Source organism: Berghia stephanieae, chromosome 1, assembly GCF_034508935.2.
Source record: "Berghia stephanieae isolate SIO BIC M18660-M18661 chromosome 1, UCSD_Bste_1.3, whole genome shotgun sequence".
NCBI classification, from domain to species: Eukaryota; Metazoa; Mollusca; class Gastropoda; order Nudibranchia; family Aeolidiidae; genus Berghia; species Berghia stephanieae.
The window spans coordinates 16,322,691-16,340,224 of record NC_088360.1 but is presented as its reverse complement, the minus strand read 5'-3'; the positions used below and the strand labels follow the sequence as shown (position 1 = coordinate 16,340,224).

The following is a 17,534-nucleotide window of genomic DNA, read 5'->3' as shown; positions in this document are numbered from 1 at the left end:
GCAAAGTTATGGGAAGTAGACAACTGTGGGGAGTGAACCTGAGACTCAGGGAAGTGTACACCAGTCGGGAGTGAACCTGAGACTAGGGTTATCAGCTGGTTTCGGCGGGTTTCGTAAAAAAGAATTAGTGCTTTATTACGAAACCCGACAATATCCGGCAAAGTTATGGGAGTTTGGCAACAGTGGGGGGTGATCCTGGGAGTCAGGGAATTGCACACCAGTGGGGAGTTAACCTGGGACTGTGGGAGATGGATAACTGTGGGTATCCGAGCCGAACTATAGGAGTTTGGTACCAGAGGAGAATGAACCTGACACTATAGAAGGTGGGCGCCAGTGGGGAGTGAACCTGGGATTCAGGGAATTACACACCAGTGGGGATTTAACCTGGGAATATGTAAAAAAAGGATATCAGTGGGAAATAAACCTGGGACTAAAGGAGATGGATACCATTGAAAATATATATATATATATGACTGTACGGAAAAATATCGACCCCCAATCCCATTAAAAATAAATAAATAAAGAACAGACACAGTGCATATTATCATTACTTGATAATATCAATAATATAATATATATATGGGATAATTTGTTAAAAATTATTAATATTTTTTTTAGATATTTTAATATTAAACAAAAAGAGTTGTTGAGGGAGTGTTGTTATAGAATGAGGGGGAGGGATAGTAATAGTAGTACAACGAAAGACATCCGGACGTTATTCACTTTTAGCCCGAGGGTTACCGGTTGTAGCTTTGTTGTATTTTATATATAAATATTATGGATATTATAATCTGCGGGCGGCCATCGACTTACATTGTGTTTTATCCCGATATAACAGAACGGCATGCCAATACATAATGTTCATTTATGTATGTATGTGTAACACAAAAAACGGGATGGTTGAAGGCTAACGAGTTTGTAATTGACTTATGACGCAACTACTTGCCGCCGTATTAAGAGAGGGGGAAAAACAACAAATGAATAACAAAAGCACATAGTCTAAAACATGATACACTATGTTGTTTTTAGCTGTGATTTATGAAAGACCATAGTCACGTGGGTAATATACTAAAAGGTAATCTTACATTCCTGTGAGTGAAGATAATTATTATTATTATCCCATGTAAGGTCTGCATGTCACATTACCACAACCCCGGCTACTACACACCTTTAAGGACTTATCGGATTTCAATTGAGGCATTACACACATAAGATCGCAGTGGACAGTGGATTTTATCATCATTATTTTGTATGTGAATTTCTCGTAATGTTCATGTCTGACTTCTAGCAGTGTTCTATTTAAAATAACATATCATTTCGATATGTAGTTGAACAATTGAAGACCTTAGTGCTAAAAATACTTTAGTCAATTTTTTAATGACTTTTCGTCCAATCATTTATATTTACAAAACATAGTTCTTAGTTCACTCCCCAATTATTTTCATGATAAAATCTTAATAATACACTTTTTTTTGGTATACTCACTATAGCCGAATTTTCTAAAAACTGTATGTCTGTGACTTATTTTAGCATTAGGCCGACATTTATATATATGCATCGGAACCCACTTATGGGCATATTTTAACGTGGTGTATTGAACAATATTTTGCGTTGTTTTAAAGAGTTTCACTGCAACAAAGACAATGAGCCTATAAGGAATTGTGTTATCAGACCTGCAAATAAGGCACGTCGCAGAGGCTCTTCAAATGTTATTTGTCACACAATGAGGTAAAAAGGTTAATAGTTCACATGTGCTTTAAATGGAACCTAGTTGCGTATGGCTTTTATCGCCGTGGATTTGAAGTTTATTTTTCCTAGTGGTTAAGTATCATCATTACTACTACTACTACTACTACTACTATTACTACTACTACTACTATTATTATTATTGTTATTATTATTATTATTATTATTATTATTATTATTATTATTATTATTATTATTATTATTATTATTATTATTATCATTATTATTATTATTACATTGATAATAATAATAATAACAATAATAATAATAATAATAATAATAATAATAATAATAATAATAATAATAATAATAATAATAATAATAATAATAATAATAATGATAGTGCGGCTATATGGTCTAGTGGTATGACACTCGCTTTCGGATCGGAAGGTCCTGGGTTCGAGCCTCGCGCTCGGCGCTTAGTTGAGTCCTTGGAAAAGACTCTTTACTCACATTCTGTCACCGTACTCAGGTGTAAAATGAGTACCTGGCCGTTAACAGCGTTGTCTTTGTCCGAAAAATTGTAAAATCGCCTAACAGGCGTCATGTCCCGTCCTAATGTTAAATGTTGCTGTTGACCAGGGACCCCTTGTAAAGCGCTTTGAGCACGTTTAGTGGATATCGCGCTATATAAAAGCTCAAGTTAATAACAACAACAACATCATCACATCATCATCAACATCTTCATCATCATCATCACCATTATTATCATTGTTATTGTTGTTATTATCATCATCATCATCGTCGTCATCGTCGTCGTTGTTGTCGTCGTCAGCGTCGTCGTCATCATCATCATGATCATCATCATTAGTTGTTTAAAGTTGACACTTTCATTTTTAAGCCCACCTTCAACCGTTGTCACCAAAGCTATAGATAGTATGCAGATGACGTCACTCAGGCCTTTGTTATTGTTTTTGCCATCCGCGTTTGTGAGTTTTTCTCACTAAACTGTATTAGCCAGACTATAAAAGTTCATGGTTACACCGAGTTTGTGTGTTGGTCCGTTATACTTCCGGATGGCAATGTTATGAGCTTCTTAGCCAAGCGCATACTATCAATATTATATAACAACTCTGAGAACCCAAGGAAAAGAATCAAGATGTCTCCATCAGTAAACGCTCATCATGAAAACTGCTTCATCATCCTCTTGTTTTCAGAAATAGTTTGATGTGATAAGATATCGCAGTTATCATGCACATTAGCTAAGTGTGTACTGTCAAAGTTATAGTAGGTGTGTATTAATTGGTATGTGTTGTATGGAGGGATGAATGATACAATTAATTACAAAACAATAGTAACTGGATCGTATAGGATATCCGGAATGACAATGATGATGATGATGATGATGATAATTATTATTACATTATTATTATCATCATCATCATCATCATCATCATCATCATCATCATCATCATCATCATCAGCAGCAGCAACAGCATATTATCACCACCACAAACTACCACCGCCACCACCATCACCACCACCACCACCATCATCATCATCATCATCATCATCATCATTATCATCATCGTCATTGTTATTATATTATTATTATTATTATATTTATTATCATCATCATCATCATCATCATTCATCATCATCTCATCATCATCATCATATTATTATTATTATTATATTATTATTATTATTATTATTATTATTATTATTATTATTATTATTTATTATTATTATTATTATTAATAATAATGATAATAATAATAATAATAATAATAATAATAATAATAATAATAATAATAATAATAATAATAATAATTAATAATAATAATAATAATAATAATAATATATTATTATTATTATTATAATGATAATAATAATAATAATAACAACAACAACAATAATAATAATAACAATAAGAATAATATAATAACAATAAGAATAATACTATGATTAAAATGAGATCAGCGATGTTGTCAAATGTTTGTTAAATGAAATCCTTTCACCCTACTAGGCCGTCTTCATGTATTCATGAATACATTTGATCCGGGAAGTAAATTGTCGAAACCTTCGATCCGCTGCTTGTATTCGAGTTATCCGGGATTCATCACAGCTGCTACGAAACATAATATTATCTGGCCAATCTTCAATGTAAACTGTAAACATAAAAAGATAGCCGCTTCCTCGTCAGGGACATCAACCCGCGAACAGTGCCTGCCCAGTACTGTGACAGTACTGTGGTTACGTCATGGTAAAACACATCGACGACAGTATTATTGATATTGAATTGGTTTATACATTCGATCATCCGTGTTGACATTTCATTTTCATTCATGCTGCTGGACAAGACAAGTTAGGCTTGTTTTAGATTTTATTTATTTTAAAAGAAGCAATGCATCTTTAAATTCAAACTTTTTAAAAAGTCTAGTGTTTAATTTTTTAATTAGGTACTTTGGAGAGAAAAAAAATTCAATTTGGGATGAGCTCAATGAAACGTATATGTTTATCATTATATTTATAAAGTGCTTTTCAAACACCGAAGTGACTATTCTCACCCCCGGATGCTAGTCTTCATAATAGTAATAGTAGTCCACAATTGTTGTATGTTTAATCCAAAGGTTGTAATGCAGTAATTTGTTAAGTTTCTTGTCACAAGTTGCACAATTAAGAAAAAAAATTCAATCAAATCCAAATCGCAAAAAGCCGGCGACGTTTTTTTCGGTAATCCAATCGGCCGGGGGGGGGGGGGGGGGGGGGGGGGGGGGAGAATAGAGGCAGCCTTTCAACACGATTCTAATGATCATAGATCTACCATAATTGTGAAAATCAGATGAACAGAAGTAAAGTTATTTTAGTTTAAAGTTTGAAAAATGTCCTTCTATTTGCCTTTGTTATTTACTGACGGACTTTGTGACCTGAAACTGTTGCCTCTCCTACGGTAGTAACCACCATTTGGATTTCGAAACTGGTCTAAAATGGCCGATAGGATTTGAGTAAGGATTTTGCTGGAACGAATTTCAGGAATGCGGATTACAACTTTGCCCTGAATTTAATATTATTAAAGATTTAAGCTGTTAAATCATGTGCCCTCATTGGAATTTAATTTACAAATTTCTTATTTTTTAATTATCCAAAGCTAAATTATACCTATTTTATCTACGAGCAAATGATATATATACCAAATTGGCATTGATTTAAACGTAAACAACACCAAACAACAGGGTAATTCCTCCTGAGGAAAATAAGACAATTCATTAGAATTCATCCATAAACAAAAAAATCTGTGGAACTTTTTTTGAGACCCAACACTCAAAAGTAAAAAAAATCAGGTTACAACCACTAGGCCATTTATCAGCTCACTGCTGGAGTGCCAAACGGACGTTTACCAAAGTACCTATTTTAATGTTCGAAATCGAGGTCTGTAGATAATTCAATTTAATATTATGGGCTCATGGTTGTAATGGAAATCTCAAAAAATGACACAAAATATGTATTGTCCATTACACAATAACAACAATGTTAAGCTACCCTTAAGTAAGTGCATTCGGATGTATACCTGCGTATATGTACGCGTCGATCGTAATAGATCGTTGGCTATTTTGAGCGGCTGATGTGACACGAAGTCGCACTGCACTCTATAGTTTGGTGCTAACGTTGTGTCAGTATGATAATTGCTTCTTTCCGTTCTTTTAATAGCCACACTCTTACATGAATGATGTATTATTGTAATGGCAGCGTTCAATAGAACAATGAAATAGGTGCCCAATGGTCTGCCTCTCTTTCTCTTTCCCGATGGGGACCATCTTAGTGCTGTGTGAGGCAGTCTGAACTTTTTCATTCGAAAACGTGACCCAGGCATTTTCATCGTCTGTGCACATCCACAATGTTTTTCAATCTTATTTGCCTTGAGATTTCTTCATTGGTAATATGCTGTTGCCAACCAAGTTTCAGGATTCTGCAGAGGCATCTTCGTTCAAACCCTCTTGAGGTGACTCTCAATCTTGTTAATTCTCTGTTTCTGCTGCATATAGGAGAACAGAGCGGACGTTGGATTGGTAGATCATTATTTTGGTGTTGATATGCAAGGATGTGTATTTCCAAATATTCCTGAGCTCATTAAAAAAGCAAGCTGCGAGTCTTATTCTAGTACTAACTTCTTTTTCAATGTTGCTATCAGCTGAGATATAATGCCTCTTAAAGTGTTCCACCTCTTCCAGATCTGTGCCTTGGATTTGGACTATTTGTTTGCTCTTTGTCTGTACTTTCATGACTTTTGTTTTGCCTGGATGGATTTTAAGACCTACACTTTTTGATATCTTATCCACTCTTGATGTTTTTTCTTGGATGTCCTTCTGGGTATGCGACAGAAGTGTGATGTCTTCTGCGAAGTCGCAATCTTCAAGTCTCATCATCAATCCCCAAACCAGTCCTCTTGCATGGCCATTGGTCATTGTCCTCATCACCCAATCAAAAACAGCAAGAGAGATTGTAGGAGAGATAACACATCCTTGCCTGACTCCTGTCTGTACATGAAACCATTCACTTTGTTGTCAGTCATGGCGTTCAGAGCACTGGTTGTCTTTGTACATATTCTTCAGTATGCTAATGACTTTCTTTGGAAATCCATAAGCTGTTAGTATTTTCAAAATTGTAGATGATGAATAGTGTCAAATGCTTTCTGAAAATCTATATAACTCAAATACAAGGAAGAATTCCACTATATTGATTGTCCGACAATTGTTCTCAAGACAAAAATCTGGTCAGTGCATCCTCTTCCACTTCTAAAACCTGCCTGCTCCTCCCTGAGAATTCTGCCAATGCCGTGTTTCAGATGTTGTAAAAGGACTCTGCAAAATACTTTAATAGGGACAGAGAGTAAATTGATCCTTCTCCAATTTCCACATTCCGAAAGGTCACCTTTCACAATGATGCCTCTTTTATTCCATGCTTCAGGAACTCTCTCTTCTTCCCATACTTTATTGAACAATTTTTCAAAGATCTTGGCACTTGTTCTTGGATCTGCCTTCAACATATCTGCAATAATTCTATCTTCACCAGCTGCCCTGCTCCCTTTTGTCTGTTTGATGGCTGTCTCTATTTCTTGGCAGATGATGCGGCTATGTTTCATTTCAATGGAAAATCCCATGTCTTCTATTATTGCCTCCTCCTGTGGATCGGGTCTGTTCAGTATATCCTGAAAGTGCTCCTCCCACCTCTTCAGCTGATCTTCCGTATTCATGAGCATCTTCCCAATTTAGTCCCCCACAGTCGTGGTTTTTGTGCTAGATCCTCCAGTGAGTGTTTTCGTTATTTTATACACATTGTAAATATCTCCTCTTTGTGCTGCGTCTTGTGCCTCTGCAAATAGGCTTTCCATGTGTTGTCTCTTATCTTTGTGAGCATTCTTTATAACTTCCTTGTTTTTCCCTCTGTACCTATCCGAGGCTGCTCTTCTATCATCTTCATTCCCTCCCACCTTATTAAGTTTTTGCTATCTTTCTTTCCTCAATGAGTTGCCATGTGTTGTCAGAAATCCATTCTTTCTTTTCTTTTGTATCCCAAAACTGATTTGCTAGTGTCCAATGTCATCTCCTTTACACTGCTGCAAAGGTCATTGATATCATCTGCAGGTATACTGTCCAGGATTTGGTATTTGTTGTATAGATTGATGCTGTATTCGCTCCTCACAATAGCGTCTCTCAGCTTACCTGTGTCAAATAATTGTTCATTTGATTTTTTTCTGTGTTCTTTTCAGCTTCAACTGTATTCTGCAAAGTAGTAGGAAGTAGTTACTGCTTGCATATGCCCCTCGATTGGCTTTGACGTCTTTTATGGAGCTCCTCCATTTCAGGTTGATGGCAATGTGGTCGATCTGATTTCTTGTTTTTCTTTCAGGTGAGATCCAGGTCATCTTGTGTTTATTCTTGTGTTGAATCACAGTTCCGTCTATAACAAGACCATTTTCAAGGCACATGTCATTGAACCGTTGTCCGTTTTTGTATCTTTTTCCGACTCCCTCCTTTTCCATGCATCTCTCATTGCCTTTGTTGTCAGTCCCAACTTTAGCATTAAAGTCTCCCACGAGGATCAACATATCATGGCATGAGGTATACGCTTCAACAGTCATAACGTCACTTCCCTCGTAATGACGCATGGTAACTTAGTAACTGGCTCTAAACTATCGGAAAAATGGCGGATCCCCTTATGAAATATTTCTCCCACAAGCATAAAAGCGTATCCAGAGGAAAAAAAACATTATAAATCTGATCATGTTTTGACTTTTACACATTCTGATCACAAGACATATGAAAAGTTCTAGCCAGCATGAAGAATAAAAATTACCGATTTTCTTTGGTTAGAACCACGATGGCCGCCGTTGCTGGGCAATGTGACATCAGACTGTTGAATCCAATTGCAATTTTGTGTTTGGAGACTACTGTAGAATCCGCCTTTCTCTTCATCTCTTCATCTGTTGCCTGTTCTGTTGGGGCATAACACTGTATAATGGTAGTTTTGGAATGTTTGGAGAAATATCTTGCTCCAATAATTCTGAGTTGACTGGTTCCCATCACATTAAGCTTCGTCTGGCTTACTTATCCATAAAATACCAACTTCCTCTTGGTCTTGACCATCTGTGCGTTTTGAGTAACACACTGTTTCTCCAAGCCTACTACTACTACTACTACTACTACTACTACTACTACTACTACTACTACTACTACTACTACTACTACTACTACTACTACTACTACTACTACTACTACTACTACTACTACTACTACTACTACTACTACTACTACTACTAATAATAATAATAATAATAATCGTGGTGGTGGTGATGATGATGATGATGATTATTATTATTATTATTATTATTATTATTATTATTATATTATTATTATTATTATTATTATTATTATTATTATTATTATTATTATTATTATTATTATTATTATTATTATTATTGATAATAGTTGGAACAAAAATCATTGTCATTGCAGATATTTTGTTGGTAATTTCTTCATGGATAGAGTCCTCGTGACAGAATGACGATGGAAGGAAGTGTGTGGTTATCACCTGTCATCAGCTTAGCATTGCTGAGTCTTGTTGGATTGTTATTGATGCAACTCTCTAAATTTTACAGACGATTTAAATACTTTCAAGGTTTGCCAGGAAGCAAAGACTTCTCTATCGTCTATGGAAACCTTCAACATGTAAGAGCAAAATGTATAATGATACAGGTGGCATTGTGGTCGACTGAATAATTTTTTTCTTACATTTTCAAACTAGCTGGTTTATTTTTTATTGCTGTTTTAAAAAATTAACTGCACTTCTAATATTTGTGCGGCTATGTGGTCTAGTGGTATGACACTCACTTTTGGATTGGAAGTTCTTGGGTTCGAGCCTTGCTTGGCGCATAGTTGAGTCCTTGGAAAGGCTCTTTACTTACATCTCTCACTGTACTCAGGGTTATTTTTGATTGCTATTTTAAAAAATTGACTGCACTTCTAATATTTGTGCGGCTATGTGGTCTAGTGGTATGACACTCACTTTTGGATTGGAAGTTCTTGGGTTCGAGCTTGCTAGGCGCATAATTGAGTCATTGGAAAAGGCTCTTTACTTACATTCTCTTAATGTAATCAGGTTTAAAATGAGTACCTGGCCACCGCTGTTGGCCAGTGACCCTTTGTAAAGCGCTTTGAGCACATTTAGTGGATATTGCGCTATACAAAAGCTCAAGTTTATTTCTTGTAAAAAAAAAAAATGAAAGTGGCTTGTTGTCTGTCAAACGTGCTAAATATATATATATATATATACCATATCTTTTTTACTTAAAGCTTTGTGATTTTAAGGAATTTTTTTTTCTATCCTTTATGGTTTGAAGTTGCCTTCGATCCTTCTGCACATCCAGCAGTGATTAGGTAGCTGAATCTATTAGATTTAAAGGAAAGTACTTTAAAATAAAAGTGTAGTAGTCCTTCAGAGCCATAAGGACCATGGAGTCAGAATTTATCCCGGTTTCTATAGCATGAAATGGACAATACCAATAACTTGATACGACGCTTGTCTATCGCAAGGTTACTTTCTGCCAGATCTAACAGACCCAGCTACCCAATCACTGCTGGGTGGACAGGAGGGTCAGAAAAAAAAAACTCTACTTCACTCAAGATTGATCTCAGTGCCTTTGCGAGTGCTCTACCAACTGAGCTATATGGAAACCCAAAGTACTTTGCGAAAGACCAGCAACCTTTCCAAATGATAGTAAAAAATTGTTACTGTCTATTAAATGTTTCAGTAAACAAAATAAATTGTAGCTCTTTTGGCCCAATTGCTCTGAAGGCTTACTGTTGACAATTTAATTGTAAAGATCAGAGTTGCCATTTGTTCAATAATTTGTTTAATTAACAGTATTTGCGTCTAGTTTAATGGCTTCAGTGATCACTGCTGCTAATTAAATGCAGTGATCACAGCTGCTGAAACATGGAAGTTGACAAAGGGCCTCTGTAAAAGCTTGACACGTTCCAAAACAAATGCTTAAGGAAGATACTGAGGATATTCTGGCCAAAGACTATTTCAAACAACAACTTGATGAAGAGAACAGGGCTAAAGCCTGTATCTCTTCGTATGAAGAGAAGATGGAGGTGGACGGCCATGTCCTCTGGATGAGCCATGATGCCCTGGGTGGGGTTCCTGACCTCCCATAGTGGCAAGGAGGTACTTACTATGTCTTGTATCCCCCTACATCTGTTTTCCAACTTGCTTTCTGTCTTTGTCTTGGGATGGGATTACTTGGTTTTGTCCTGACCCTGGCTGGATACCCTAGCTGGGAGGGAAACAGTCAAATGTATAGTTAGAGTTTTGGGAGATGATATTTTTTGTCTTGTAAATCATCTCTCTGTCATGCACTGTATTAGTTTTGTTTACATATTATATATTTTATGATTTGTAAAAGATTTGAGTAAAATCCTCTTTGTGGGGACCTGTGCTTGTGTCTGGATGAGACTTTTAGGTGGTCTCAAACTAAGTAATTTGATAGTGTGCTTTTGGAATCTACATCAGTTTCCTATTTGACCCAATTCCCCTTTGTCTTACCTTTTCTTGAGTGCCGTAATTGTAATTCTGGAACTTTTTACCCTCCCATTTTGTTCCTTTTTACTGCCGCTGATATGACTTAAATGTGTTGCAAGTGCTGTAAAACCCTTAAAAACAAATAAAAACATAAACAACCATGATGCCATACCAAGGGTTGCCCTCAGATGGACCCCACAGGGAACACAGAGGAGAGGGAGACTCTTGGGGACGTGGAAAGGACCCTGTAGTGTGAAATGAAGGCCCAGAAGTGGAAGTGGGTACAGATGTCAATGATGGCAGCAGATTGTGATGGTTGGAGACCGAAGCGCTTAGAGCCTGTGTTAATGGGGTGAAGTGCTATATAAATGCCATTTATTATTACTATGTTGGTCTTATGTGCAGCTGAAGCACCAAGACGATAATGAAATGAATGAATGAGTGATCACAGTAAACTTATTGTAATAATGATCTCACATCTTATTAATGATGATTATATCACATAATTCTGCTTTGGCTATTATTGTATATAAATTATTTGCGATATTACTAGAAACCTTGATTTAATAATTTCTTTCAAGAATTAATGATAACCTGTCAAAATTAGATTAATTATGCAATATACATAGGTGCAAGATTTCCACTTTAATCCGGATTTCCAGCTTTTTGAAATTTATTTAAATTTATTTGTGGCATCTAGATCACCCTGACCAAATACTGTTTTGAGACAGCAGGTCACATTTCACAATAAGTTTCAGGCTTTTTGGATTTGTTGAAAATGAATTTCAGGCTTTTTCTTGGCCCAACCTAATTGCATCCATGAATTTACCACTTTACCGCATAGATAAATATAGACGTCTATATTCTCTTTAAAATATAAAATTAAGTGAAAATAGCTGATACAACTCTTCAGTTTTTATTCCTATTTCTCAAACAAACAGCTTCCTAAAACTCCAGAGGCAAGACTGGATTTTGGTGTCAGGATGATGAAATCATTCAACATGAAATTCCACAGGATCTGGTTTGGACCGTTTACTCCATACGTATCGATTTACCATCCTGAGATGATCAAGAAAATTCTACAGTCTACAGGTATTGCAATTCTACTGTTCACTGAAAAAGGCCCTGTTTTAATTTTAACTAGAAAACTTATCGATCAATTAAAATGAATGTCAGAAGTTCTTGAATCTGAGACTTCTTTAAAGACGTAAAACTTGGCTACTCACAGAAAAATCAACCCTTCGTTAAAAATAAATAAATAAATATGAACATTTATATAGCACATTTCCAAGGATTTACCATGATCAATGCACTTCTCAATGTTTCAGGCCATATGGAACCATATTTTCATTTCATATAGTAGCAGTCACATGTTAAGCATCCTTTTTGTTCTAACACGCTTACAATATCAGTCACTACTTATAGCCAGGTACTCATTGGGATAATGTTTGTTGAGTGCCTTACTCAAGAACACAACTTCAGGAACAAAATTCTCCACAAACATATCAGCCATCCAGCCATTGCCATTGACCTAGTTTAACATCACCTGAATTTTGAGACAAGCCGAGACACCATACCACTGAGCCACCAAGCTACAATGGTATCATGAATTTTAAACTAGGGGATTATTGTAATTCCCACATAAGGAAATGTAGAAAATGTCTCTTAGCATGGCCTTTAGATGAATGGTGTTTGCAACATATGCAACAGTTATTTTCACAATTAATCTCAGAATGTGACCAATGAGCTGAGAGAGCCAATTTGGGAGTTCGAATTGGAACACCCCACTGTACATCATTTCGCAACAAAATCACCATATGTATGCTTTTTTCATTTAAAAAAATAATTGATTTATCTGCAATAGTTTTTGTGCAAAGGCATATTTTGTTCACTTAGCTGAAAATCGTTTCTCTCTGTATTTGATCTGAAATTCAGACTAATTGAGATTTAATTTTTAAATCCCTAGCTTTGCCTTTAATAAAAGACTATCACCTCATTGCCTTAAGCATCTCTTATTAAGCTACCATGAAATAATATTTATCTTTTGTCAATAGCCCTGAAGTCTCGTGGTTTAGGCAGTGCCTATGCCATGGTTAGCAACTGGATAGGGGATGGCCTCATTGTTACAAATGGTGAAAGATGGGCCCGTTCTCGTCGTCTGCTCACTCCAGCCTTCCATTTTGACATCCTGAAAGATTATGTCCAGGTCTACAATGAAGGGGCTGACAACCTTTTTGTGAGTTTGGTTTTTCTTGTGGAGATTGTTTTACAAATTTATACTGTATGCAATTTCTTGCTAATTGTGTATATAACATCCTATTGGAAAAAAGCTCTCATACCATGCAAATTAAAGCCATGGAATTACATTTTTTAAAATAAGCCATTTTTCCCCTCTTTTTTTAAAAAGGGAAATTGTGCATAAAATAGAGAGACATTTTTTTTCCCTCTTCAGTTTACCTTCAATAACAAGTTATAATTGCTTTACAACGAATCATTAATTGCATGTTGTAGTTTGGGTCAGGGAATTATTATTTTGTTTGACCTAGCATTTCTCTAAGGACGCAGTTATTGTGACTTTGTCATCATTGACCTTACCCGTGATATTCTAATCAGTAACAAAAAAAACATTTCAAGCAATTTGAAAAATTAAAATATATTGTGATAGATTATTTGGGAAGTTTAATAATACTGATGTTCAAGAATTTAAAGAATAAGTACTTCCCCAAAAATTGAGCTTTTATGTAGTGCAATTTCCTGTGAACATGCTCAATTTTTTTCTTTATTTTTTTTAATCAGAAAAAGTTTGATAAACTGGCAGAAACAGGGGAGAGTTTTGACGTCTACCCAATGATTACACTGTGTACTCTTGAGGTCATACTGAAATGTGCCCTAGGTTACGAAGCAGATATACAGGGAACTGGGTAAGTTGGTAATGATAATTGGTTGTTTTATTATTTACACACTTTGCATTGTGAAACCTTTGGTGAAGATTGGTGTTTTATAAATGTTATAATTATTATTATTATTATTAGTATTATTATTATTATTATTATTATTATTATTATTATTATTATTATTATTATTATTATTATGAGAGCAGCTTGCAAACCCTTCATTAAATATTATACTTACTGACAGGAAAACATTTGATTAAAAAACAAGATACAAAATAAATATCAACACAAAATGGCCTTACTTTTTCTTTTACAAAGTGTTTTTTTTTCAAGACCTGTTTACAAGAAAGTTTGTAGTAGTAGTAGCTTTGTTTGGTGTAGTAAAGGCTCCGTAAAAAGTTGAATCTCTTAAATGAACATTTAGCGTTGTACAGTGTCTTTTTATGTTTCGTAACAGGAAGCTGTTGCTTACCAAACTTACCTAAAGGAAAGTGACTGCAAATCTGACTAGCCACATAATGTCCTTTTAGTCTATACCATATTTTCTATTGAAGACGAAATGTCAGATTTTGAAAACTGTGATTAATGTATAAATACATCTTTTTTTTTTTCTTTCTTATTCTCCTAGTCACCCGTATGCCACAGCAGTTGGAGAATTACTTGATATTCTGTCTGAGAGATTCAGGTTAGCTTCTTGAAACTTTATTTTCATTACCTTAAATTTTAAAGTAGTAAGTGTACCACTCATACCCAAGGAGCTGGAGTTTATCCTGGTTTTTATAACATGAAACGGACAATAGCAATTGCTTGCTACCCTTTGGATGGGACACTACCACAAGTACTTTCCACCAGATTTAACAGATCCAACTGCCCATTCATTGCTGGTGGACAGGGGGGTCAGAAAAAGATCTCAACTGCTACCGTGTTTGATCTTGGTCCCATTTCATGTGAAGCAAGTGCTTTACCAAATGAGTTATCGTGACCCCTTTCTAAATCCTGTAGTTAAGTCGTAATGGATGCCGACATTTGTCTATTTATTATGTGCTTTCTATAAGATGAATCAATTTTTATGATTTCTTTCATTACTATTAATATTTGGTTTTACTCTATTATGATAACGAATAAGCATAACATTTTGTTTTTAAATGGGAAATTTTGTCTAAAATAAGAAAATTGAATGAATTTTACAAGAATGCCCGAAACTGAGTAAAAAGTGGCATATGTATTTTGACTTATTTTGGTTCCATTGTGGAGGAATTAGGCATTTTGTCGATCCAGGACGTGTCTTGAATATTCAGGTCCTTTTGCCAATTGCTAGACTAATTAAATCTCAGAATTATGGCATTTATTTGTAATTAAGCTTTGAATCATGCCTTTTGAATTAAAAGTATTACTTTTTTTTTTTCAAAACTATTAATGAAATAATTCTTAGTTGTCAAGTCTGTGAAAGTAATATCAAATCTTGCTACAGAGAGATGTTTGTTTCACAGGTACAAACAGATGGAGAGGTTTTCGATCTGGAGTCAATTTATGCTCAAGGTCAAGTCTTTATAGAATTTCAATTTAAGACAAATCACAAGACATTTAGCCATTTATGAATGGATTTGATGATTAAAAAATGGCTACTTATAAAAAACATTGAAGTAATAAAGAAATCCAAAGCAAATGTGAACTCCGTAAATTGGTTGGTGTGATGGTGACTACTTTGTCTTGTGCAGAATAGGAAAACACTCATCTCTTCAGACTTTATCTGTTGTATTAACATTTTTAATTAATTTTTTTTTAGCATTGAGTCTGAAACATTTATTCTTACAAATTTTATTCTTTGATTATCTTTTTCATCTATTATGTTTATTTTTATAATGTTTGATAGCTCAATTAATAGAGTATGCCTCTTAAGCCAAGGAACTGGAATTAGTGCGAAGTCAGTCGAGGTATTTTCTTCCCTTTTGTCCACCAGTCATGAATGGGTAGCTGTGTGTCGTAGGTCTAGTGTAGAATTCTATTCAAGGGTAAAAGCAATTTTTATCTGTTTTAAGCTGCAGAGATTGGAATAAATGTGGTTTAATAGACCTTATGAATCTGAAGGGCCTATTTTATTCATTTTTAAAAAAGTTATTTTATTTATGGATTTTATTTTATTTTTTTTTTAATGTCAGGCGACCATGGTTATGGCCAGATTGGATATTTAGAAGGACTACCTTGGGTAAAAAATTCTACAGTCACTGCAATTATGTACATAAATTTGCTGAAGACGTCATCGAGAAAAGGAAAGCAAGTTTGGTCAGTACAGAACTTGTTTTTATTTCAAATTAACCAAAATGGAATTTATTTATTCTCTTACATATTTCAATGTTTGAATTGTAAGTTTTGATATGATAATGAATGACAACAACAGTGGCTTCTCTAGGCTGTTTTTGCCAGTAAAAACAAACCTGAAAGTTAATTGGTTATAGGATCAAAATTGCAATAAGAGAGCTTAGAATTATTAATTGTATTTTTTGGGGCTTTTTGGATGATGATGATATATTTATATTTCCAACGAAAGAAAATAGTGTACAGATGAGGACTTTTAGTATTTAAAAAATTATCATATCAGATTGAAAAAAATAATTAAAATAGCCACTATTGTTTGGTAGGCAATCTGTAGTGTTCTTTCGATTGATACCAGCATCAGAATTTCAACTCTATTAGTTTTATACCTATGATTTTTTTTTCTACTGCCGCTCAGTTTTTTAAAATGGCAAAAAGTATCAAATTTCTAATTATGCATTCTTAGATTTTGAATCATTGGTTTTTGTAGTTTTAAGCTAACACAAATAGTGGTAAATCAGAAATTTCTAGAAGAGCGTTGTTTTACAAGTCCCAGTGACCAATGTTCAACTTAAAAATAGCCCTCTAATGCCTTTAAACAACAACTGATAACAATGCCACATACCAGGTATGTCTGTCACAGATTAAAACAAAATTAATGCCACTGGGAGGCCAGTGTATTCTGTTATCATGAAAATATGATTATATAGTCTGGTGTCACGCTGCCCGGCAATGGTGGCCATCTTGGTTCCAAACAAAGAAAATCATTACTTTTTATTTTTCATGCTGGCTAGAACTTTTCATATGTCTTATGATCAGAATGTGTAAAAGTCAAAACATGATCAAATGTATGTGTTTTTTTCCTCTGGATACCCTTTATGCTCGCTGGAGAAATATTGCATACGGGAGTCCGCCATTGTTCCGATAGTTTAGAGCCAGTGTTACTAAGTTACCATGCGTCATTAGGAAGGAAGTGACGTTACGACTGTTGAAGAGTATTGGAATTTTGAATTTTTTGGACTTTTTTTTTTCTCAGCAACTGAGAATGCTCTACTGTCCAGAACAAATATTTTATTACAGATTTTCTCCATTTGCGAAACCTCTTTACATTCATTCATTTATTCATCTTTATATTTATTTATTTGTTTATTTAATTCGTTTTGCATATTATATCAATAGCCACTCACAGTATTCTGCTGCAGCGTAATCCCTTGATAACGAAATTGCCTGGGACTGGAAACTTGGGTCGATATCCAGGGTTGTCATTATTCTGAGGTTTTAAAATGGCGGAAAAAGGGATGTGGTGAGACCCGTGAATATAACGATAAGGTATACAGGCCAGTGCCTACATTAAGACACATCCTATGCAAGATTTTTTTTGTATCAAGCTTTGGTGTCAACTGTGTCACTAAACAGGGGTTTTACTAAAATTATGTTGTAATTTTGGGGGTTTTATTGCTGATAATAAATAGCAAAAAAAATCTGATCAGGGACTGTCGTTATTCAGGGGTGTCGTTGTCCAGAGGTTGCACTGTAGTTATTGATGAAGAAAGAGGA

General features: G+C 34.9%; 1 protein-coding gene across 5 annotated transcripts in view; it reads left to right on the top strand.

Annotated features, from left to right (window-relative positions):
* The window catches only part of LOC144969024 (leukotriene-B4 omega-hydroxylase 3-like), a 30,384-nt gene that overhangs the window by 5,989 nt on the left and 6,861 nt on the right, over positions 1 to 17,534 (top strand). The window contains exons 1-7 of one of the 5 annotated variants that reach the window (XM_078908020.1): positions 1,022 to 1,075; positions 8,703 to 8,915; positions 11,712 to 11,862; positions 12,825 to 13,006; positions 13,567 to 13,691; positions 14,293 to 14,349; positions 15,824 to 15,947. In XM_078908020.1, the coding sequence (XP_078764146.1) occupies positions 8,748 to 8,915; positions 11,712 to 11,862; positions 12,825 to 13,006; positions 13,567 to 13,691; positions 14,293 to 14,349; positions 15,824 to 15,947 (807 nt within the window). In that variant the 5' untranslated portion in view covers positions 1,022 to 1,075; positions 8,703 to 8,747. Of the gene's footprint in view, positions 1 to 1,021; positions 1,076 to 1,173; positions 1,250 to 3,781; positions 3,953 to 7,457; positions 7,597 to 8,702; positions 8,916 to 11,711; positions 11,863 to 12,824; positions 13,007 to 13,566; positions 13,692 to 14,292; positions 14,350 to 15,823; positions 15,948 to 17,534 lie in introns of those variants that run through there. The other 4 variants (XM_078908014.1, XM_078908003.1, XM_078907985.1 and 1 more) reach the window with 4 other exon arrangements.